Here is a 25,194-nt window from a genome sequence, read left to right on the forward strand (position 1 = left end):
TATTGTCTTCAATAAAGCTTTTGATGATATGGTTCAGGGCTGCACAGCGGCGCAGTTGGTAGCACTGTTGCCTTGCAGGAAGAAGGTCCTGGGTTCGATTTCTTTCTACATGGAGTTTGCATGTTCTCCCTGTGCATGCGTGGGTTCTCTCCTGGTACTCCGGCTCCCTCCCACAGTCCAAAAACACAGGTTATTTCTAAATTCTCCCTAAGTGTGTGTGTGGGGGGGTGCGGGTGCGGGGGGGGGGGGGGGGGGGTATGGTTGTCTGTCTCTGTTGCCCTGCAACAGACTGGCGACTTGTCCAGGGTGTACCCCGCCTCTCGCCCAGAACGTTAGCTGGAGATAGGCACCAGCACCTCTCCTGACCCCACTAGGGACAAGGGTGTTAGAAAATGGATGGATGATATGGTTCACACACAAATACGATTTATTTACAAAGTAAAGCAGCTTCTGGATCATTATTCTGCTGAAAGTGCACAAATACTTCAACAAATACAAAATACAGTGCCAGAATTTGAGGAGTACCTCAGACAATTGTCTGAGTACCAATGGGAGTACCAATGGGCCAATCCAGTGATTGGCCCATAATTATTGCTTATCATCACATTCCTACAATAATGGCCTAAGTCAATTATTTATTTATTTATTTATTTTTTTTACAAAAGTGGTTTGACCACCTCATTTTTGCAAAAAGATAAATTAGGAATAAAAATGACAAGCCATTATTTTTTAAACTGTATGATAAATTACCAAAATAACTTTGATTAGATTATGTTCATACTGCCCTGACTCTGCTCTTGAGTATGTTAACGTTCGTTCTTTATACTTACTCCTTTATTTTCTTCCTTGACTGGAGGTTGCTTGAAGTGCTCTTATTTTGAAGTCAGTAACCGGATGTAGAGCTGCTCAGCTTCACTTACTTGACAGTGTTAGTGTTTGCTGGTGCTGAACACGGCAGCCGGATAGAAATCTGCAAAGGTAGGCTTTAATATCCTTATTGCTGCTGCACTGTCACGACGTCGCTATTCAGATTTGAATTTTCCACATGTCGGATTCGCTCTGCGCGTTTTTATTCATGTAAAACCAGAGGAACAAATGGTTCCGATAAAAACCACTGGCATTAAAGCGTTTGCCCTGACAGCTGTTCCCATTGTGGAAAAGCAGCGAAGAAACAAGCAGCAAAATGCCTGATTTGAATCCGTGAATGAATGAATGAATGAATGAATGAATGAATGAATGAATGAATGAATGAATCTTTGCTTGGACTCCGGGCCTGTCCGGTTCCGTCCTGCAAGAAAAAGGCGTTTCAACCCTTGAGATGTTTCTGAAACTGGTCCAAACGGGCCAGGGCCCGAAATTAAATGGGGATAAACTAACGAATGAGATGCGTTCAGTTAATGGTGGATTTCTAATGGTTAAAGAAAATTATCCTGAAATCTTTACACTTCAAATTTTTTAAAACATAATCCATGAATCATCAATACAAACTAGGTCATTTGGAGTGAGATCCTGTGATGTGTGTTAAAAATTTAGTTCCATATTAGGTTTATATTAATTATATTTATTAATCTGGTTAGTGGTTCGCGGAGAGGTATAACAAGACAGTTTGTAGTTAAAATGCCGAATTTTAAATGTGGCTTCTGTGTTTAAAACTTGGCTGAAATATAAAAATTCAAATTGTACTGTAATGCATCTGTTGAGCAAGTTGAGTCTCGCTGTGGTTTAAACTGAATTGATATTTAAAGGAAATATCTTCACATGCTCTGCATGGACACTAGCTGCTTTATCTGCAAGCAGGAATAGATGTTATCTGAAAAACCGGCATCCATCCATGCAGTTTTTCTCAATCCTTTTCAAATATCAGGCAGCTCGGCGAGCTGCAACCGCATAAAAACACTGGTAAATTTCAGGTTGTTATTTCTTTAAATAAGGATTTTATGCCAGACATAAGGCGGGGTTGGCTGACATTTGAATGCATCCTGAATCTCTCTCAGCATCAGCAGTTTTATGAACTGGAATCGGACCAAATTCAAGCATAAATGGACCGACTGACTCAACCTTTGAGCAGGAACAAAAGGAAGCCTCAAAGGCAGAATGTGCAGAGCAAACCTGCACTAAAGCGGTGGAGAGACAAAATTAGGAAAAAGACATCTCGCCCAAAAGCAGCACAAAGTGTTCCTCAAACACAGGCGAGGTTTTTATATTTAAACTTCGCTGAATTCACCTGCATTCTGCAACACACACACACAACATCCTCCACATCCTGCCTGCTCTCCTCGCTGCCTCGGTTTTCAGAGTAAGAGAGATGAAAAATCAAAGGATGTCTATTTATAGCGCCCACTCCTCTCATCTGCATCCCCTCGCTTCCTGGAAGAAGGAGGAGGCACGTGATTGGAGGACAAAACGGGAGGAAAATCGCCGTCTCAGGCTGCTGGGGAGCAGGAGGGCAGCTGACTAACACACTCGCTGTCTGCTTGTATTAATCAGTAATTACTGTTTCACACGTTTACGGAGAGTTTGTGACTTGGCCGTGAGGGAGGTGTCAGGAGAAACAGCTTCATTTTTCACTTCTAAACTTCAGATCTGAGCATGAACAGATGAACTGCAGCAGTGAGTTTTAGTCAAAGACGCAAACACAAGCAGCTTGATGTGAAGTCAGAGACGTTCACTGGCTGCTGACGTCTGTTCAAAACAAAGACATTAATCCTCCCAATGGCAGTTTTCCAACCCTTTTTGGACCTTTGTGTACAAGAAAAAATACTTCTAGTCCAAAATACCTCAAAAGTTTTATTTGATTTTTAGAGCCTGAACTGGTGCAAAATATTTAAAATAAAGTCCTTTGTTGTCCCACTGCAGACGAGCAGAGTTGGATAGTAACTAGTTGCATTTACTCATTTACATTTACTCCAGTAACTTTTTTTGAAAACATGTACTTTTAGGAGTATTTTTAGTACATTGCAGTTTTTACTTTACCTGAGTAATTTTATTATTAAGTATTTTTAGTCTTACTTGAGTGAAATTTCTGAATTTTCTACCCAGTGAAAGAAAAACAAACATGTTTTAACCAAAAATTCACCAGACACAGACACACACCTGCAGTTTTTGTTAAAGTTTTGTAAGTTTTATATTGAAAGAAACTTATTTGGAAAAATTTTCTTTTGCCTCATTTTGTTACTTATATGAATTATTCTCATTTTCACTTAGTGTAACTTTTACATATAAAATGATTGATAATTTGATCCATTAGTCAGTACTTGAGTAAACTTTTTACTAAATACTTTTTTACTCTTACTTGATTACTACTTTTTAGCTTTACATTAACATATATACATTAAATTAGTGCTACTCTTATCTGAGTACAGTTTTTTTGGGTCTTTTACTCACCTCAAGTCATTAAGTTAATATTTTTACTGGGCTGGAGTCAGTTTTTGCCCTTTTACATAAATACAAAATACTAAATGTTAATTTTGCACCAAAACCATCCACAACCCATCCAAACCAAATTGCTACTGTACTGAAATATAATTTCTATCACCTTTAAATAAAAAAATAACTGATTAGGCCATTTGTTTTTAGTTCAATTACACTTGGCACATACAAGAGTTATGACTGCCATTCTTTGCAATAAATAGATATTTTAAACTTGGATACTATTTGCTTTTCCAGCAGAATAATGATCCCAAACATACATGAAAATTGATCCAGGAATGAAAATAGCATCCTAAAATTAATTAGCCTCTTGTCATATAATTTGAAATTTTTTAAGAAAGTATGTTTTATGCTAAAAGTTGACACAAAGCCAGGAAAACAACAGATTGAAATGAATAATTTTTATGACATTTGCTATGACGACTGGAACATATAACGTCTTCATTAGACTGTCTTAGAAAACCAGAGCGTCTTTAGTCAGAGGTTTTTTATAATTCGCTGTAATACAGACTGTTACAGGAGATCTTTCCTGCCCACAACCATCACCATATGCAATGAGGCTCTGAAAAATTCTGAATGAATCAGTTACAACATTTAATTTTCCTCTGGGAGCAATAAAGTATGTTTGAATGGAATTGAATAGAATTGAATAAGCTGATAGTATAGATTTTAAAGTTTAAAAATCTTCTGCATTAAATTAGTTTTGGAGCCTTAGAGAATCCACTGTGACTCACTATGAACCCAGTTATGTTAGAAAATATCTAATCTATAATAGGCAGGCAATAAAACTCAATGGAGACGTTAAGACCAGCAATGCAGTTAAACTGCATGAAACTGTATTAGGGCAGATTGCCAGTTTGATTGGATCAAGAGCAAAACAAGCAGCTGACAGAGTACAGTCATGCCACATCTTGTCTCTCATTGTAGTATCCTCAACTTTGAATCATGAAGATGTTGAATTTTTTTAGTTGAGAATTAACTCAACCTTACGAGTTCTGGTTTGTGCATTTGTACAAAACGATCTATAGCATAGAAAATATTTATATTTGTAGCTGCACAGTGGAGCAGTTTGAAGCACTGTTGCCTTGCAGCAAAAAGGTTCTGGGTTCAAATCCCAGCCTGGAGACTTTCTGCATGGAGTTTGCATGTTAGGTTAATTGGTTTCTCTTAATTGCCTGTAGTTCATAATTATTACACCTGTGTGTCTCTGTGTTGCCCTGTGTTGGACTGGCAACCTGCTCAGGACGTACTCCACCTCTCGTCCAATGATTGCTGGAGATAGGCACCAGTTAGTGGATGCAAAAAGAAAAAATGTAACAGAACTCTGTGTGTGACTCCAAAGTATCAAACTGATTGGGTGGAAACAAATCCAGTGGACCAATCAGAAGGCAGATCATTTTTTAAAGCAGTCAGGTGTTTTTTCCAAACTGCACACTGTCAAATCCTAATACTAAGTGGCAGTATTATGTAAAATTGGCTTTTTTTAAGGTTACATCATGTTATAATGTTATTTCCTCATCATAAACCCACATAGTGTTGCTTTGATTCTTTCATGCATGTTTCAGAAATCCTTTAATCTCCATGGCAACCATTCAGCTGTGCCAAACACCTGGTTGGACCTAACTCTGCTTTCAAGGCGCAGCTCCTCCTCTGTGACTTCCCCACTCAGCTCCTTCAGACTAGCCAGCAGCAATTAGCAAACAGTTGGTGGAACTGAGCTCATTATATGAGCTACTTCTCAGTGAAAAACTGGTAAAAATATTTCTAAGAGAGGAGCGATGTTGTAAAGACTTCCTGGAGCCGGAGTTTCAGAAAGAGCAGGAGTTTTTAAAGAGACAGAGCCCCAATTTCAAAGCGCTAAATGATGAAGTAACATTTCTTTTAAGTCATATTTGATGTATACTGCATTTCTATAACAACGGAAGGTAACACAGTTATTTGATTGTGCTATAAAATGGCAATGGCACTGGAACATACACAGTATTGCCCCTTTAGTATTTCCTCCATTTGCTTTCTCTGGTCTGCTGGAGTCCTGAAGTCGTATACTGTAGATAACTGACCTGGTTTCTTATATGTTCTGATCTGAGCATGTGCTGCTTTTTGAAATCTTCTTTCTCCTTTTAGTTGATTTCTTGAATCTGTAGATTAAGCAGCAATCAAACTTGGGTGGGTCTAATTACTGTCACTATTAGTTCCTAATCAGATTATATTATTTATGCCACTTAACTATGACTTAACAAAAAAGAAGAAGAAATTGTAAGTGGGAAAAGACTGGAGACATCTTAGTGACTCCTCTTTCTTAAAAGAAGAAGGTGTTTGGACGATCCGGGATCAGCTGTGGATTATCTGTGTGTCTGCGTTAAGCCGGCTGATTCTGATGGAGTCAGCTGCAGCGCCGCTCAGACCCGGATCAATTCAGCTCCTGCAGGACGTCAATCTCCTTTAGGCGACAGGTTTAGAGGGGAGCTGGATGATGTGAACGTCCTGCACTGAAACAACACTCTTAGTCATGATTGGATTAAAAAAAATGAAAGGGACTCTCTTTGGTTAGAGGATGGAATAAAGAAAATCAGACAGGAATGAAGACGGGTTATGAAAACCTGTTATGGTTTAAATAGGGATGCACCGATCCACTCTTTTCACTTCCGATACAGGAAATTAGTGCTGATTTGACTTAAAAGGTTTGTCTTTTTAAACACAGATAGAACTGTACTGAACTGCACATTTATTTGATAACTCTGCACACTTAAATACACCAATAGCTTCACAAGCTTGATCATGTAAAAACAACAAAACCTTAATTTGTTCAGTCAGCGCAATTAGGAGTTTAACAGCCAATGAAAAATAAGTAATAAAGAAACTCAAACTGACAAAGACATGTAGAAATAAACTGTAACTGTGGTTTCAAATGGTTCAGAAAGTGCAATTAGGAAATCTAAATATAATGTAAAATAAATAATATACTGTAGTATGATGTCACTCAGAGCACAAAACATAGAATTAGACTGGATAGATCTGCTTGTAAGGATCAGGAACATTGTCACTAATACCTGATCTGGAATTTTTCTCAATATCAGAACCGATGCAGATGTTAATATCGGTGCGTCTCTAGTTTGTCGACAGTGTAAAACAGAAATTGCTGTTTTATTTAAACAAGTTACATAATAATGTAATCGTTTAAACATGGGAAATTCAATGCATATAGAAGCAGAGCTTTTTAAATATTTTTCATAATTTGATAGCAAACCAATTACCTGCATTGCTCTGCATATTAAGTTAAAAGCTCAGGTTGTTTCAGTGTTTGTGCCTCTTCTTTCTCTCCTAACATCAATGATAAGAGATCCAGCAGCGACTGTCAGTGTCTGTTTCACCGTTTGAGTTTTAACTCTCACGTCACAATTTTCCTGGCATTCAGACTCGACTCTGTGTCTTGTTTTTACTCATCAGACCTTCAGATTTTAATCTCAGTCTGATGGGGGATTTACTGCAGATTGTTTAGCTCTCTAATAAGGTAAACTAAAAGCATTAATTAATATTTCTCCATCATTTTCAGCAAAATCTTTTACACAGACTCTGATGTTATTCTAATTGAATAAATAATTTAGTGTTACACTCTTGGTATAATTTATTGAAAGATTATAAACGAAAGGTTATGATTCAGCTCATCAAAATTAAATAGTTCAATGCAATTATAAAAGCAGAAAGAAAAGAGAAATATGCTACACACAGATGAGCTCTTGCTATTGGCACTGCCACACTTTTAGATGCTACTACATTATAATTTTGCAGTGCAATAGTGCTTTGTGGTTGCAAACTGACATGTAAATAAAGTCTTAAGAAGATTATTCATGTAAAGTGTTTTTAAATTAGCAATAATATAAATACTCCAAACATTAACTAAGTAAGGGGAATTTAAAAATCTCACCTGTGTTGGTCAAAACCCAAATGAAAGCTGCAGAATCCTGCAGCCTGAAACACATTTGCATGGTGAGAATTTGTTAATTACTTTGAGATTAGTGAGCGAAGCGTCTGACTGTAAGCTTCTGTATCAAATTTTAGTTTAGCGGAGGTTAAAGCAGCTCTCTTCTTCGCAGCTTATCTCAGGGAGGCAGAGAAAGGGCTGCAGTAATCTCTCCGCACAGCTCATGCTGAACAGCCACTTCTGAAAGGCAGCAAGAGTCTGAGATGGTGTTTCATGACATCCAGACTTGCAGAAGTGACCAATTATTTTTAACCCCTGTAATCTCTGCTTAGCTTTGATTTCCAAGTCAGTACCTCAGGTTTGTAGAGTAGCTGCAAGATCAACAGAAAAGTTGCTGGTTTTTTGCTCCAGTTACATTTCAAACTTTCTTAGAAAGGCTGAATGTCGTGAAGTATGTCACATTTTTAGAAAAAGAAGTCAAAACATTCCTGATAATATGGACAATAAATCAATAATATATATCACGTTACAGACACATGATCGATATCAATGATAATATGTCTGATATGATATTCAACATGCAAAATATAGGCTATGACCCTTTGCACGCTATCCAGAACTCCGTCCAATTCGCCATGACGGACGGACGTCAAAACCACCAATGCGCTCCTTTAAAGCTAGTCTAAAAACAGACATCTGTAACCTAATATTTCTTTTGTTTAGTTGATTTCACTTTAAAACTGGATATAGGATGCTGCGCGGTCGGCTGCACAACCAGACAAGGATGCAAACTAAACTTCTCATTTTATATTATAACTTTTAATGAGGAAAGATGGCGGCGATGGATAGCAGCCGTCAATCATAATAACCGTCAGCCCTCGGTGTAACCGCGGATTAGCAGCGAACTGTTTTTACAAGGTAAGAAGATTAACGTTCATATACTTAATAAGTAAGTACGATTAGAAAGATATCAAAAATTGCTTTATGGAGAAGGTACGGTCTAACTCCATTGGTAACCATGGAGACAATTCCGCACTGTCATGTAGCCTAGCATGCATGGAAAAAAACTGGTTAGCATCTCCTCTTTTGTGTGTTTTTAAAGCTGCTCCAGTGCAAACGGAAACGCTGCTTATGACATAGTGATATAAATCATGTAGTGTGAATTTAGGTAAAGTCTGTAATTTGATCAACACGTCAGGAGGGAGGAGGAAAGCTAGCTATTTCCAACTTTTGTAAATAGAGCCCCAGCCAGGTCTGTTATGTTCACAGACAAATTAGCTGGACTCTAACAAGTAGAAGCCATTAATAAACTGACAAAAACAACTTTGGAAAACAATTTCAGTCGCTCTGTTTAATACTCCCTTCCCTCACTTCTTGCCGCCTTGTGGAATCTACTGACTCACTCACTCTTTGGTTACTAAGCAACTCACTCACTCTTTGGTTACTAAGCAACTCACTCACTCTTTGGTTACCTAGCAACAACCTTTGCAGCAGTTTAAGTTTTCACCAATGTGCCGCTTAACGGCTTAAAAATAAAAAGCAACAGTGTGGAGTGAAAACTGTGGCTAAAACAGGAATGGTCACGTCACCTGTTTGGAAGTATTTTAGATATTTAAAACAAAAACCTAATCAATAATTATTGATATTGACTGATATATCACTGAGTCAGCTAAAAAAGAATGTCAATAAAGGAGGCTAGAAGCAGAATATCTGCAGAGAGGAGAAAGGCGACACTAATATGAGTACATGGGTTTCTAATAAATGTGGCCAAAGCAGAAACTAAAACCTAGTTTTAGTCCGTATACTCCAGTCAACAATTAATCAATTACTAAATTAGTTGGTAATTGTCTCAGTAATCGATTAATCATGACTAATCTGATTAATCGTTTCAGCCCTACACCTCAGTGCAGTTCAGGTTGCAGCAGGTGGTTGTTTCTCACCTTTATTCGGCCTCAGTGTGTTGGGGAAGGGTCTTGTTCAATTTTTAACAAGCATTTCTCTGTTCCTCAGTGTAAGCTGATAGGCTGCAACTGTGAGATGGGAGCTGTTGCTTTGTTTGTGCGTTATTGGCTGTGAGTTCTAGTGTTCCTCTGCAGCCGAGCTGAGATAACGGTCTAAACATAGAGAAGGGAGTCTCAGAGTCCTGCAGTTCTCTCAGGATTTAACTAGGTCTTTAACCTTCAGCACTTTTGTTTACATGCTCACATCCTACCAACAGCAGATGAGACTTTTTTTCATTTATGTGGAGTTTGATGAGACCTGTGGTGTGATCTGTCTGGAGACAAAATGTCTGCTGTGACCTATAATGAATTTTTGTTAACGCTTTTTAGCTGCCATATTTTACTCAACAGCAGAAATTTTCTAAAAAAAAAAACGTAAATTTCTGAGTTTGATTAAGTAGAAAATTTGAAATTTGGAGATTAATTTCAGAATTTTTCTAGAAAATTACTTGGATATTAAAGTGAAAGATTTTTGACTTTAGAAACTATTTTTCTAGAAAATTTCTGAGATTAATCCAAAAATTTCTGAGTTTTTTGGCAGAAGTGCCAAAAAACCTCAGAAGTGTAGGCCTATAAGGAACTACAAAACTTCCTGAAAGGCCATTGTAGACAGGAATAGGAATAGAATGGGTATGTTAGAAACCAAGTCAGAAGAATCAGATTTAAAGCAAACCAGAAACCTAAAACATACCAAATATTGGTTGCAACCCCCTCTAGAAAAAAAACAAAGCCAAGGGAACATGACAGTATTTAAAGCAGACATGCTGGATTGGGTTACTATTTGAGGGACCTACTTGCTGTTTGACCAAAAACTCTTAAGTTACTGCCGTCACAAAGGTGGCTATCAGTGGTGTCATTGTTAGCGTAGCTGTCAGGCTACAGCTTTACCGGGCTGTAACTTTAGCTGCAAGCATGAAACTTCCTCCAAATAGTTTGTGGAAGACCTGAATTCACATAAACTGAAAACAACCCACAAATTGGCCATGTCTCTGTCCACAGTTGGTCAAAATAATTATCCGAAAGCTACAAATACACTAATTTCAGCTTCTGTGTAAATCTCCAAGTACGCTATGTGAGCAGTGGATGATCCTGCGTTGTTTCCCACTTTGACTGATTCTCTCCACACGGTTTTACCAATAACAAATCTCAGATTGGTGGGTTTTTTCCCCCCTGACTCTGCAAAGTACTGTTATGATTAATATCTAAGCAGAAAATGTGCAACAGCTAATGCCAAATATTTAATCACTGCCACTTCTTATGCTGAGTCAAAAGGATGCTGCAGGAATCTCACATCTCATCCGAACTCAGAAACTTGGAAAAACGGGGAACAAACTTTAAATTTTTTGAGCCAAATCAATCACACCAACATAAAACCATTATTTCAAACAATCAGTCATCTGTCCTTCCATCTGGTAATCAACTGTAACAGCTCTTTCCTACAAGGACTGTGGTATTTACTCCTGATGAAAGCCTTGGGATGACATTGCAAATATTCACATTTTGTTCTGATTGTAGCCACTTATTTAAGCAGAGCTTCAAATGCAAAAAGCAAGAGATAAAGCAAATAGAGAGGGAGATTTTTAGGGCTGAAACAATTAATCAGATTAATTAGGGTGATTTGATTAAGGAAATAATCAAATCGTCAACTAATTTAGTAATCAAATAACTGTTAGCTGGAGTAAGCAGACTCAAAAAAGGCCAATTGCTTAACCAACAACATATTCAGCAGTAATTAAGTCAAAACTGTACAAAACTGCATTTTGTATTTAAGTAATAAAAAACAAAAACTTTGCATTAATTGATTAATAGAACAAATAATGATCAGATTATTCTTGCTGGAAGGGCTTAGCTTTTCAGATGTTGATGCTGTAAGTATTTCTCTTGCTGCAGATTCATCCTTTGCTACAAATTATCAAACGTGCACAACAGAATGGTATGTTATTGCATTTAAGGCAAATTTTTGTATTTAAGAGGACTTGAATTTTTTTTATGTGGTCCTATTAATGTATCAAATAAGCGTAAGTGGTTAGATGAAATATGCCATTTTTTTATCCGATTAAGTAATCATCAAAATAATCAATAGAATAATCGATAACTCAAATAATTGTTAATTGCAGAGATTATTGAAAACTGGAATAAAATTGAAACTGATTATAATTCCAAGTTAGAAGATTTGAGGGTGTTAAAATTACCATCTGTACTGTTTTTTAAATAAACCCTAAATTACATGCATCTTTGTGCTAAATGTTTCAGACTGCCACTTTTCTAACTTCTGGTTGCAGAAAGCTGTGCTACAGTGATAACAGGAGCTTCACATCCACAGAAAGGGCTAATTAAATCTGTTATTTAAAAAAAAAGATTAAAGGTGCTTGTTTTGACTTGGTTTTCTTTCATTCCTAAAATGTTGCAGCCCTTTCTTTTATAGATATTACACCATAGATCAGGGGTGTCCAACTCCAGTCCTCAAGGGCCGCTGTCCTGCAGTTTTTAGATGTCCCACAGGTTCAAAACACTGGAATGAAATGGCTTAATCACCTACTCCTTGTGTAGATCAGTTCTCCAGAGCCTTAATGACCTACTTATTCTATTCAGGTGTGGTGCAGCAGAGGCACATCTAAAAGTTGCAGGACAGCGACCCTCCAGGACTGGAGTTTGACACCTGTGCCATAGATCAATGCAACATCCTCCATCAAAGCTTTTCTCTTTCTTCTTTTCCTCCAGATGGCCTCGGCAACAGCGACCTACGGACAGAAAGAGTCTTCGGACCAGAACTTTGACTACATGTTCAAGATCCTCATCATTGGCAACAGCAGCGTGGGAAAAACCTCCTTCCTGTTCCGCTACGCCGACGACTCGTTCACGCCGGCGTTTGTCAGCACAGTGGGGATCGACTTCAAGGTGAAGACAATCTACAGGAACGACAAAAGGATCAAACTACAGATCTGGGTAAGACCGAGGCAAAACGGTTTTCATCAAAGCAACGAACCAGTTAAAAGTAATTTATATTCTGACCTAATATTTGATTAGAGCACAGAGTTTAGTCACATTCCTCCTGATAAATATTGGTCATGTTTGTGGGCTGTTGTACTCACACACACACTTTTTCAGCTCTGCTTAAAAAAAAAGATAGTTTATTATTTATTATTTAGCTGAGCTTTATATTCTGTTACTCTTCCTGGGATCCATCATTAAAAAAGTGTTTGCTGTTTGAGTCTTTATTATCCTCTCAGTAATTTACAGATTCTTCTGTGGTGATATAGTCAAAAACTAATGTGTGAATTTTGTGTTTGATAATTAGATCGTAAATTAGTTGCTTGCAATTATATTTCCACCATCTCGCCATCTAGAGAAAATTCTGGAAGCAGGAATAAAAGTTTTTATCACACTTGAGAGGAAGTTGATGTTTTGTTTTTGGGGTTTTTCTGCTTAAATGAAAATGTGAGCCAAATAGACATCTAAGTTATGATTGCTTCTTCTACTCTCATATATTTTGATGCCATTCTGATCACTTAGAAAATAATATTTCATGTGAAATTTCAGAGAGTGTAAACTGCAGTGGGGCAATGCCCCATGGTGCAGTACAGTTATGCAAACCAACGTTTCCTCTTCTGCAGCGTTTTCACTCAGGTTGGATATGGAGAAAATAATAAACCAACCCAGAAATAATAAGAGGCTGCGACCAGCTGAGATGACATATCCGCAGGAGCAAACAGAACGATGTTTTCTTCTGCATTCGACGTGTGTTTGTTATTAGGGCTCAAGTGTAAACACAGTGGAAGCTTTTAAGAGCAGCATGAAGAGGAAACAGGTTCACTGAGGTTAGCAGAGACGCACTAAACTGGAGAAAACGAGGACCACTTCATTTTCCCCTAAATACTACACGTCCCTCTCTGTCACATCACAAAAAGCAGACACACTGCCACTCCATCTGTCAACAGGTTTGACAGGAAATATATAAAAAATAAACCTAAGTATGCTTTTTATAATTTTGTTGCTATGCAGTTACTGCAGTTTATGCAAATCTGATCTGTCATGTTGATTTACCTTCATGTTCTTGGTGTCTGCCGTCTGTTTCCGTTTACTACAGTTATGTTTATAAGACATGATGGCATGAAAATCAAAATGTTGGACCAGAGATTTTGAATAAATCTGTTTATTTGACTCTGATAACGTGAAATTTGTCATCCCTAACCTTTAGTAAATGGACAGATGACAGTTATCCTACATAAAATACATAAAATATCCACATTTAAGAGGACTGCATTATTTTTATTCCAATTCTATACTAATATTCAAGGTTTTTTTAATTAGACAATCTTCACTAGCTGCATTTTTTCAAAGATTTATATAAAGACAATAATTTAAGAAAGGTTATGGGCACTAATAGATTAAATCAAATCAGATTTTTACTTAAATGAACATTAAAATAGAGATTAAGTTATTTTTTTATGTAGAAACACTAGATAATGTATTGTACATGACAGTAATGCAGTATTTTCACTTTTCAGTGTGCGTCCTGCTTTTCTGGAATGTTCTGCTTACAATATGAGTTTATATAACACCACTTCATGCTACCTACACTGACCATTAGGTATAGCGCTAAAGCTCTTATCCTCAGCAGCCTGCAGCGCCGTGAGTGGATCTAAATGGCAGCAGGACAAAAAGTCCAGCTTTGTATATTTACACCATGAAGGTCAGACACAGTCATGAAATCACATCTTGGTTTTTGTATCTCTTTCTGTTTATTTTCCTTTTTCCACAAGATCATTTAAAGCATAGTGTGGGTTACAAAACCATTTGTTGGATTAATTATTGTTTAAAGAAATTTTAACTATTCTGATCTCTGAGACTCTTTGTTGTCACTTTCGCCGTGTGACACGGCGCTCCATCCAATCCTCACCACACTGATATATATTAACCCGAAACAGAAAAACAGTGCTGAATTGACTTTAATAGATGCATTTTTTAAATGCAGACATAAATGTACTGAATTATGCATTTATTTGACAACTCTACACCCGAACTTGACACTTAAAAACACCAATAGCTTCATAAAATTGGTCAAACATGTACAAACAACACAACTTTTATTTGTTCAGTCGGTGAAATTAAAAGTGAAACAACCAATGTAAAATAAATAAATAAACTGAAATAATAGGTTGATTATCTTAGTCAAACATATAAAAAATAAACTACAACAAACTTTCTTTCAAATGTTTCAGAAAGTGCAATTAGGAATTATAATTGTAATGTAAAATAAATGATAAAGCATGAAGTTGCTGAGAGAACAACATGTAAATTAGACTGAATTAGATCGGCCACATTCTAGATTTCTAATCTAGGATTTTTTTATCAATATCGGGACCAATACAGATATTAATATGGTATCGGTGCATGTCTACTCTGTCTAACACAGTGTTAGTTTAAATTTTTATATTCAGCTCTAGACTCACTTTTATCTAAACGTCTGAAAACATTCTTTGTTAATCTAACATTTTATAAACCTCCATAGTGGTCTGATAGAGGAGTGTTTTGTTTTCAGGACACAGCGGGTCAGGAGCGTTACCGCACCATCACCACAGCGTACTACCGAGGAGCCATGGGCTTCATCCTCATGTATGACATCACCAACGAGGAGTCCTTCAACGCCGTCCAGGACTGGTACGGTTTTGGCTCAAGGAGAGAGTTTTTCTTTTTTCTTTTTTCTGTATGATAATAATGCACGATGACTCCTGTTAGTGAGCGGGAGGTGCATGTGGATGATGGATGAAGTGTCGTCAGGAAAGTCTGGAAATAGAATAAGAGTCGTGGCTGTAAAAAGAACAAGGAGCAGATGATGTCCAGGAATCAGACGCTTGTTTTAACCTTTAAGTCTAACAAAATATTAAGAATAACAATTTTGATAATACAACTTTTTAAAATTAATTTAAATTTATGATGAGAACGACAAATCAAAATTCTTATCATGACAAGAAATTTATCTTGATAAATTATAAACAGTGCAATAAATTTCCACTCGTATCTGGAAAATGAGCCATTTCAAAAACTTCCTGATTATTAAAGGCACATTCGATGGGCATTGCACCATTACCTAGCAACCCCAGCCCAGTTACCTAGCAACCCTAGCCAAGCCAAGCCCCATTACCTAGCAACCCAAGTGGAGTTCTGGAACATTTATTCAGCTGGTTTTACAACTTTATGTTCTTTACAATGAAAAAAAAAAGTGTTTTGTTGTTAAATTACCATCTAGAAAAGATGTTTGTATAATTGCGTATCTGTTTGCAGCCATTTTCTTGTGAGTGTAAACATTGAGCTGGGGGGCGTGGCCAGCAGGAGCTTATTTAGATTTAAAGAGACAGCTCAAACTAGGCAGAACAGAGCAGACTCAAAAGAGCAGAGCAGTTTCTTGGCTCTTTAATTGTTGCCCTGTCATGATTACGGCTGTCAGAAGAATCATTTGCAAACTTTGAGTTTCCGCTGTAAGCTGGCTGTGTTTTCCCAGGTCGACTCAGATTAAGACGTACTCATGGGACAACGCCCAGGTGCTGCTGGTAGGAAACAAATGTGACATGGAGGATGAGAGGGTGGTGAATGCAGAGAGAGGCCGGCAGCTCTCAGAACATCTTGGTGAGTTTCACCCCCATCGCTTTAAATATGATGCAAGAAACTACCAACTAAAGGTTATTTCAGTAATAGAGCATTTTACCAATTATTCTGACAATTAATCAATTAATCAGATAAATAAAATTGTCACATTGTGCAGATTTTTCAGTTGGCTATTTAAGCTTGTTTTATACAATTTTAGCAATACATAAAACAAACAATAAAAATTTGTAAGTTTTTAAAATAAAAAAAACAATTTTATTGACTAAAATGCAACAATGCCAAATTTCTTTAGGGTATCTTGATCATTTGTAGCAAAGGATACATCTACAGCTAAAAATACTTCTAACATAAACATGTTAGAAGTTTTTTTAGATTAACTATTAATAATTGTGCAGCAAAAAGTGCTTCATAGGAGATTCTTTCCACAATATTTGAACCAGGTGAAGCTAAAACTGCATCTTGAGCTCTGAGTAGAAGATATTTCAACAGACAAAGAAGGTTTTTCATTTTAAATGCAAAATATATATATTATTTGAACATTTTTGGCTTAAGTACTACTCTTAATATGTTGTTTTTTCAGCAAATTACCTTTTGTTTCACTGAATACTCCAGTTAGAGATTAATCGATCACTAAATTAGTTGATATTATTTCTTTATTTGATTAATCATGATAAATCGGATGAAGCTCCTCATCAGAGCTGCAGCTTAGTTTCACAGCTTCCATCTTACAAAGCAGCAATTCCCCAGAACTTCTCTATTCAGCTCCTTCAGACTAGCCAGCAGAAATTAGTAAACATTTGTGGGAACTGCACAACTCGTTATAAGAGCTCCTTCTCAGTGCAACGCTGGTTAAACGGTTAATAAAGAAGGGATGTTGTGATGACTTCCTGAAGGCAAAGTTTCAGGAAGAGTAGGAGTTTTTAAAGAGACAGTAGCCCAATTTCAAGGCGTTAAAATATCAAGCCAATTTTCTTTTAAATCATATTTGATATATAGCATTTTTATAACAACTGATTATAACTTGATTGTGCTATAAAATGGCACCATGTGCCTAGAAAACACATAGTCCTGCATCTTTAGTGAGAATCTGGTTTCTCCTCCAGGTTTTGAGTTCTTCGAGGCCAGCGCTAAGGACAACATCAACGTGAAGCAGACCTTTGAACGCCTTGTCGATATCATCTGTGAAAAGATGTCTGAGAGTCTGGATGCCGGCGATCCCGCCGTTACGGGGGCCAAGCAGGGGCCCCAGCTGACAGAGCAGTCTGCCCCTCCCCACCAGGACTGTGCATGTTAAAGCTGACTCAGCAATTCTTCCTGCTGTCATTTTCCCCTCCGCTCCTTCAGCCGGACCCCCCCGCTCCTCAGATCCTTACTTCAGCATCCTGTTCGCTCCTCTTCCTGCTCCTTTTTGTTGGCTGATGATCACAAGAGAAGGGCTGAAAAGAGTCTAGGACGCTGCAGCAGGTGGTGTCCCCACATTTTACCGAACGTGTTTCCGTTGAGTTCCTCCGCATTCGGGAGACGTTAAGGTGTTTTTAATCAGCGCAGGTGTTGATCTGATGCCAAAGCAAGCCCAGTAAAACCAGAGCGTCTCAGACTCTTTGCAGCCCAGGCTCTTGCCAGTTTCCCCTGATCCTCAGTTTGGTTTTAAAAGAAGGATTTGACGGCGATCATCCTCAGAGTGCCATTTAAATCCTTCCAGAGTTTACAGTTTCATGTCTCGAAGTAAGAGATGAAAGCCTTGGATTTGGTGACCAAGACTGTGGAGTTTCACAGGTGTTTTCAATTCATCTGAGAAATAATCAAAAACCATGTGTTGCATTTCTTCGACGGAGTATTAGGGTCACCCTAAAAAAACAAAAAATATATAATTACAAGAATAAACCCATGAAATTGTGAGAATAAAGTCAAAATAATACATAATAATATGACTGTATTCTCTTAATGTGACTTTATTCTCAAAATATTATGACTATTTTCATATTATAATGACTTTATTCTTGTATTATTTAAATTTTATGCATGTAATATGACTTTATTCTCATATGAGTTTATTTCCCTAATTTTATGAATTTATTTGTATTATTTCAACTTTATTCTCATAATTTAATTTTTTCATTCTTTTCTCATTATTGCCCTACTACTCTGCCGTACATTTCAGATCCAACATATACAATTAATTTTGTATTTTTACCTACTTACACTTGAAAACTGCAGGAATTAAACCAACATGACCATTTCCTCAGCTCTTCTGAGCATCTTTCATCACCGTTTTTTACTCTTAATTCCTTCTGCAAATTTTAATTTTATATTTTCCAGCCTTGTTCTTTTCATAACCTAAATCAGAGAGAGTAAAGAAGACAAACAAGCTATTGCAAGGTGAAAAAGAGAATAAAAAAATAAAAATTTTATTTAAATATATTTATTTCAGATGTACATATAAATGTTGCGCAATATATACATATAATATCTACAGGTATGCACTTCTGAAAAAAGATTTTTAAAAAGTGTCCTGCGAGGATAGCGTTGAATAAAAAAAAAGGTGTTTTGTTGTAGGATTTGTTTATCGTTTCCCTGCTTGTGGCTCCTTTCAGGAACGATTCAGTTTCATTCAGTGTAAGAAAAATGACTTAAGAGCGTCAGGATGGTAAACTGCATACAGTTTTACAAAAACCTGATTAAAATCCAGATTATAAAGTTGCTCTAAGCAACAAGATGTCAAATGCCATTGGCAGCACTTTATCGTTGTTGATGGTCGACTTTCAGGATAAATGCAACTCTGATCCTGACCTAAGACTTTTGTGTTTTTGAGCTGGAAATGAACCCTAAATAAAGTAACTCTAAGCTCAAAGTTTTCTGATTTGTCAGTAAGATTGTAAGAATGGTGACAAATTTTATTGTTCGTTGTTACCTTTAGTAATTATGTGTAAAAATACCTACCTATAAATCGGTTTAATACTCTCCGATGCATTTGGAGTTGATTTTGAAGATGAAAATAATGTTTTTATGTTATTCTGCTTTTCTCTCATTGCTGACTGGCTGTCTTCAGTGAGGAACCAGAAGGAGAGATTACTGCTGACTGAGTTTGTTGTCACAGGGTATATATTTGTGAAATTTCATTTTTAGATATTAGTTCTTGACAGGACATGACAGCATGCAGGTTCTGCTACAAAAATGCTGAAGTTACAACTTTGCATTTTCTCTCCAGAGAGATCAAACTTTTAAAAAATGACAGTTAAATTTGTTTAAATTTTTCTTTTCTGATGTTTAAGTTTTAAGTTAAGATATGCAATGTTCTCTACAATCATTGGCATTCCTGATTAAAAAAAAAAAGCATTGCAATGAAATATTGTTTCAGGGCTTTGGGTCAGTTTTTGTTACACTGCATGTAGTCAAATTCAACCCAAGAGACATTTTCTTGTAGTAATTTCCTCACTTGCAGCATAAAGATAAACAAACACATGGCTTACCTTCACTGCAAAAACTCAAAATCTTAAGTATTTTTTGTCTAGTTTAGTTGTCTGATTTAGAACTAAAAAATAACTTGCAAGTACATTGTCAGCAAGATATAGGAGCTTATTTTAAGTAAATATTTCTCTAATATAATTTTTTTAAACAGTGCTACTTCCACAGGGAGATTATTTTATTTATTATCAGGGAAATGTCTTGCTATGAATGAAAGAATCTGTATTTTACCAATATTAAGCATTTTATGACGTAAATCAAGCTCCTGTATCTTGCTGAAAAGTTCCTTGTAAATTAGTTTTGTTTTATTTCAAGTGTACTAAGATATTTGCATTAGAATAGGCTAAAAATACTTGGTAAGACTTTGAGTTTTTGCAGTGTTTGTGCTTACATATTGTTGCATTCACTGATTAGCAAATATGATGGTATTTTTCATTTCGAGCTGTGAAGATTGATCAAATGCAAAAATGGTTCATTTGTCAATCATAAAATCGTGGATTATTTACTAAATATTCTTGATGCTGATCAAACTAAACCAGAAAATTGCAAAAAGGCTCCAATTGGTTATGTTTCCATAAAGTAATTGTGAAAAAAATATTTTGCAGTGAAAGCCTTCTACACATTTTAATGCCAACATTTGTGAAGGAGGTTGAACTTCAGCAGTCTGGGCAGGTATCAAACCTGTTTTTTCTTTACAAACTTTCATCCTGAACTGAATCAATTCAAGAAATTAATGAGTCGTTTTCAAGCAGCATGGCTTGATCATCTGCAGTAACTCAAATGGTCCTTTTCCACAGTAACAAACAGCATTTCTGCTGAAACGTTGTCAGAGTTTGCTTCCCAGAGCAGCTCGACTTGTCTGTTGCAGGCTGCCGTGTAAATGTTGGTTTATTTTTGTCTGAGAAGAGCTCAGTTCCTGCTGGTTGAACGTTGGGAAGCATTTAAGAGCTGGAGGAAGGGCAGGCGGCTTGAGCTGTCCGAAAAAAAACATAAATCACCTGTTCGAAAAGTCAACACAGCCTCGCTTTTATGGGGACGCCCTTCCTCAGAGCATATTTACTCTTGTTTTACTGCATTTTCCAAAGCTGAAACTGGTTTCCCTCATTTAATGGAGCACTGTAGATGTGGCTTGCTGTTTTTGCTCCACAAAGCTGGACGAAGATTGATAGACGTGTTTAAAGAAGAAAAAAAATAAAAGATGACCAAGACTGAAAAAAAAAACTATGAAAAATCTGTAATATGAAAATGAACTTAGTGTTTTTATTTTACTTAAATGCATCTAAAATGAGAATGAATCCCCAGCTAGAGTTCAGTAATTTTTCTCCCTCTGAATATTTTACTTCTTACTGGTTGTGACTGTTTTGAGTAAAATCCAAACTGATAAACTGTTCTCCTTTCTAATACGTCTTCCTCTCCATCTAAACCTGTAAATACTCTTACCTTTCAGTCATACGTGTGGATTGTGTTGTCTCGACTCAGGCTTGCATCCAAACAACAACAGAAAAAGACCTGAAAACCCCAAAAAGAGCCATGTTGCACTGTATCTGCATACATTTCTAGGCCTACTTGTGAATGAATGTGTCACTCAGCTATGAAGCAATACACCCTGCAGCAGAAAAACACAAAGCGCCATCCAGCTTGGTAGAGGTTGCCGACTGTAGATCTTCTACTAGCACGCAGGAACGTGTTTGTTTTTCTTTTTGGTCTTGTATCACTGCCTCTTCAGATCCTTTCAGTATGGGCCATTAAAGTGAGAGAATATGCTGTGGATGTTTTTATCTGTACTTTGTGGTAAAACAATAAAAAGAAATGACTAAAAAAAAAGCACTTACTTGTTGATTTTACAAACCAACATTGAGTGGATTTCTACTTGAACAGTGAAAGAAACAGGTTTCTGTAAAAGAGGGTGAAGATTTTTTTTTCATCCCTAATTCAAATATAGTAAAACAGTGCTTGATTAAAAAAAGATTTTTTATGAACTGGATTACGTCTTTAATCAAATTAATCCCTCCATGCTGTTTTGCGTAATAACATTTCGATAAATTAGTCTGATTAAATCTTTTGTAGTTTCAACATTTGGCCACCAGGGGGAGTAAAACGTCTATCTGAAAATGAAGTGTGAATTTTTCAGAAATATTACAAAATGTAGATTTCACTAATTAAGAATTCATTAAAGGAGCAGCCATTATCTGAACAATTATCAGGAGTAATAAGAGTAATAAGTGTCCTGATATTAGGATTTTACAAGTGAAGGTGTAGTCAGTTTGTGCTATAAAAATAATAATTTTAATAGAAGTTAAATGTGTTTTTACATGAAGATGCACCATTTAGTTTTTCTAGTTTTCACTGAGGTCTGGTCTACTGATTTTATTTATTTTCATAAAAGAGAAAACAGAATATGAAGAAATTTTAAGGTAATTTCCATGTTTGTATCCAATTTTTTCATTTGGATCAAAAAGAAAAACACCAGTTATATTGTTCATATTAATTGTCAAACATGTATTTCAGTCAACACCCTAACCCTAAACGTTCAAAAATGACCAAACTCGGAGCAAAACGTTGATTGCTGAGCAGCGTTTTAATTGAAAACACGACAGCATCAAGCCAAAACTAACCGTAAACAACAGGTGATGGCAACAGAAAGGTTACGGCTTTTCACATTTATTTTCATTTTTAAACAAAACACACTGAAATACGGACACGCCCGAGTAAAAAAATAGACAAAATACACACGTGTTAAGGTAAATAAGATAAAAACAAGAGAACCTTGTGCCCCATTCCACACAGATCAGGGCAACATTCGAGTTTGTCCAATACATGCAAACATTTCCCTACAGAAATACAGAGTAAATAGGTTATATACTGAGATTATCTCATACCAACCGAACGTTTATCATTTTCTTACAACCACCTCCTTTACGATGAGGGTAAATGTGCATAATCGTGTAGAAATATTTGTTTGGTCCAGCTTCGAGACTGTATACAGTCAAAGTAAACACTTTAAAGAACTGGAAATTGAGAAACCATTAAAAGATTCCCCTTTCTCCCACTAGCAAACACACATACGAGGTAGAACAGGATTCCAAATTAGGCAGAAGGCATCTTTGTTCTGGCTGGAATCTAAAAATTTAGTCCTATAGATACAGATATGCATTTAAAGAAAAAGCAAGGGATAACATTATTCCATTTTGACTGGTCAATAACACTGTTAAAGTTCATTTTGTTGAGTTATTTTCTACCTCGTATGCTTACTTAGTATTAGCTACTAGCCCAAGTGGAATTTGGTTCAGATGCCGACTTCCTGTTACGCCCACCAGGGAACACTAAGAGTTCCCATTCAGATTTGGTTTAAAATCAGAAATAAAGGGCCAAAGCTTAAACGCAACCACAGAAAATTTGCTTAAATTCATTAGCAAACAGTTACTCTGTGCATGAAATGTGAGCCCACCTCAGACACAAACAACAGAAAAGCTTAACCTGGTAGATTTAAAGCTGCAGTATGTAGCTTTTGAAATAAATGTTGTTGTTTTTTTACATATTTGTTAAAACTGTCACCATGTTGTTACAGTTTGGTATAAGACAGATAAGCAGTAAAAAGATCCTCCCTGTCCTATTTCTGTCTGTCCTCTCCTCTCCTGTCCAAAAGCAGCCAATTGGAGCCAGGAGGAGGGTCTTAGCGCTGACAATCAACCTTTCAACCAATAGAAGTGAATCAATTTATCGTTACAGGAAAATGTTTATCAACCATCATTGGCAGTCATCTTAACTAGCTTGAGCATTCACAACAGTTCATGCTAGCTACAGTTTATAGAGGGTGATTGACAGCACTAAAACCCACCTCTTGTCTCTGATTTGTTATTTCTAGGAGCTCAATTTTTTCTGATTAGCTGTATTATATCATAGTCATGACATAGTGACATCTTCATCAAATATGTAAAAGTAATTTTTTAAATAAAAGTTACACTGCAGCTTTAAGTAGTGAATATGTTAATTTCTTTGTGTATTTACAACTAGAACATTAGCCAGTTCTTTTGAGTCTCAAATTAAATTTTAAACCATCTGAAATCTTTAAAATGAGTCAACTCACAATAAACAGACTCACATATTTAAGACCTATAGGTTAAGTGTTCTTTAACAGCTGCTTGATTCGCATGTTCCTCGGGCCGGCTCAGTGATGGCCGGCTGACGTCGCCTGGCATAACGGGGCGCATCATCGGGGGCTACATACGATACAGAAGAACCAACACGTTTAAAGTCTGTGGAGCTTATTAGCTGTTCGGCGGTTCCGGCCTGGTTCTGCCGTCAGTGCACCTGGACTTCGTGTGGTAACATCTGGCAGCCGCTGTTGACGTGGGTGAGGACCTTCTGCTTTAACTGGGCCACCTGCTCTCTCAGCAGGCTGGCGGTGGAAGCCAGGTCGGTGTTCTGGGTTTTCAGCGTCTTCACCTTGTCCTCCAGCCGTGAGATCCGCTCCAGTTTGCGCCTCCGACATTTGGAGGCGGCGATCCGGTTTCTGAGCCGCTTCCGCTCGGCTTTGATCCGCTCCTGCGAGTCCATGTCGACGGGAGAGAGCGGCGGGCTCTCCCCGAAGCTCTGGACGTCGGGTACCGTCTGGGGCTCCTCCTTCGGCGGCTGGACCCGGGAGAGCTCCGGCTGGAGCGGGGCTGCCCCCAGGTGATGTGACGGAGGGGGCGGGAAGGGAACAGTGTCCGTGGAGTAGTTGACAGTGGTTCCCAGAGGCCCACTGCCGTAGCTGTTCAGGTTCGTGTACACCGGTAGGTCCGGCTGTATGGTCACCGGGGGGATGTTCGCCCCGAGGTCCAGGCTGCCGTTAGCCGGAGCGGTTCCGCTCAGCTGGTTCTGCTTGTGTAGGTCCTCCAGCGCCTTCACGAAGCCCTCCGCGAACTCCTGCTCATCAGTCACTGTCTTCGGGTAGAGGAACTGGGAGCTGGTCGGCGTCGTGGTGACCAGTCCGTTGGACTGGATGATGAGCCTCTCCAGCTCCGGAGACGCCAGCTTGAGCAGACCCAGATCGGGGGAGTTGAGGAGGCTCTCGGCGTCGCGGAGATGCGGTTTGAGGTCTGCGTCGTCCACCAGGGTCAGATTGATGTCCTTCTTCATCATTATTTCCGAGTGTTCGCTGATAATGGTAGCCTGCTCGACACTTCTTCAGAGCGGTGTCCTGTCCATACCTTCAGAAATGACCTGCGGTGTGAGATCGATCTGCGGGTAAACGTCTGTTTTGTCCTCGCTGAGCCTGGAGCTGCCGTCAGCCCGACCAACTGAAGGAGAATGTTCGCTGCACGCTCCGCCTCGAGCGTTTTTACACGGTTACGTTCCATTATGTCACGTCACGGCACGCGCATTGGACAAAAATTACCTTCTACCCCACAACGGTATTAGACTACAGACAGAAACAGCCTGAACAGAGAAGGAAAAACGACAGAGGTCTCACTCTGGAGACGATACGTGGCGGGTTTTTCGGGTGTGTTTTGTATGTTTTTTCACATCTTTTGTTATGATACAGAGTGCCTGTACAGCAGTATGCACAATTAATATTTTTCTTTCATTTTTAAAATAAGTTCACATTAGGATCAGAGGATACTGTCAGTGTTTTGGCGACTAAAAAGCAAAAGCAGAACAGGTTTAGTTTGGCTTAGTGTCAGAAAATGAGAAAAACAATAATTATGCCTTTTTATAGTGTATGTCTACTGCATATTGTTGCTATTTATACTACTATCTGAACTGGTTAGTTCAGTTCAGATTATTTTC

General features: G+C 37.7%; 2 protein-coding genes across 2 annotated transcripts; one reads left to right on the forward strand and one right to left on the reverse strand.

Annotated features, from left to right (window-relative positions):
* Positions 1 to 897: 897 nt before the first annotated feature.
* On the forward strand, positions 898 to 17,878 carry rab3a (RAB3A, member RAS oncogene family). Its single transcript, XM_005800842.2, has 5 exons — positions 898 to 978; positions 12,073 to 12,297; positions 14,894 to 15,012; positions 15,854 to 15,978; positions 17,061 to 17,878. The coding sequence occupies exons 2-5, from the start codon at positions 12,073 to 12,075 to the stop codon at positions 17,249 to 17,251; spliced, it is 660 nt and encodes a 219-aa protein (XP_005800899.1). The 5' UTR covers positions 898 to 978; the 3' UTR covers positions 17,252 to 17,878.
* A 4,102-nt stretch (positions 17,879 to 21,980) lies between these two features.
* jund (JunD proto-oncogene, AP-1 transcription factor subunit) lies at positions 21,981 to 24,829 on the reverse strand. The gene has a single exon (XM_005800843.2). It carries the CDS (start codon positions 24,544 to 24,546, stop codon positions 23,725 to 23,727), a length of 822 nt encoding a protein of 273 aa, XP_005800900.1. The 5' UTR covers positions 24,547 to 24,829; the 3' UTR covers positions 21,981 to 23,724.
* Positions 24,830 to 25,194: the final 365 nt, after the last annotated feature.

Source organism: Xiphophorus maculatus, chromosome 9 (assembly GCF_002775205.1).
Source record: "Xiphophorus maculatus strain JP 163 A chromosome 9, X_maculatus-5.0-male, whole genome shotgun sequence".
Taxonomy (NCBI): Eukaryota; Metazoa; Chordata; class Actinopteri; order Cyprinodontiformes; family Poeciliidae; genus Xiphophorus; species Xiphophorus maculatus.

Excerpts from the sequence above, each read along its gene's own strand:
- rab3a (XM_005800842.2), top strand. The coding sequence starts at position 12,073 with ATGGCCTCGGCAACAGCGACCTACGGACAGAAAGAGTCTTCGGACCAG. Across the intron at positions 12,298-14,893 it reads GGATCAAACTACAGATCTGG|GACACAGCGGGTCAGGAGCG; the intron begins GTAAGACCGAGG and ends TTTTGTTTTCAG. Across the intron at positions 15,013-15,853 it reads TTCAACGCCGTCCAGGACTG|GTCGACTCAGATTAAGACGT; the intron begins GTACGGTTTTGG and ends GTGTTTTCCCAG.
- jund (XM_005800843.2), bottom strand. The coding sequence starts at position 24,546 with ATGATGAAGAAGGACATCAATCTGACCCTGGTGGACGACGCAGACCTC.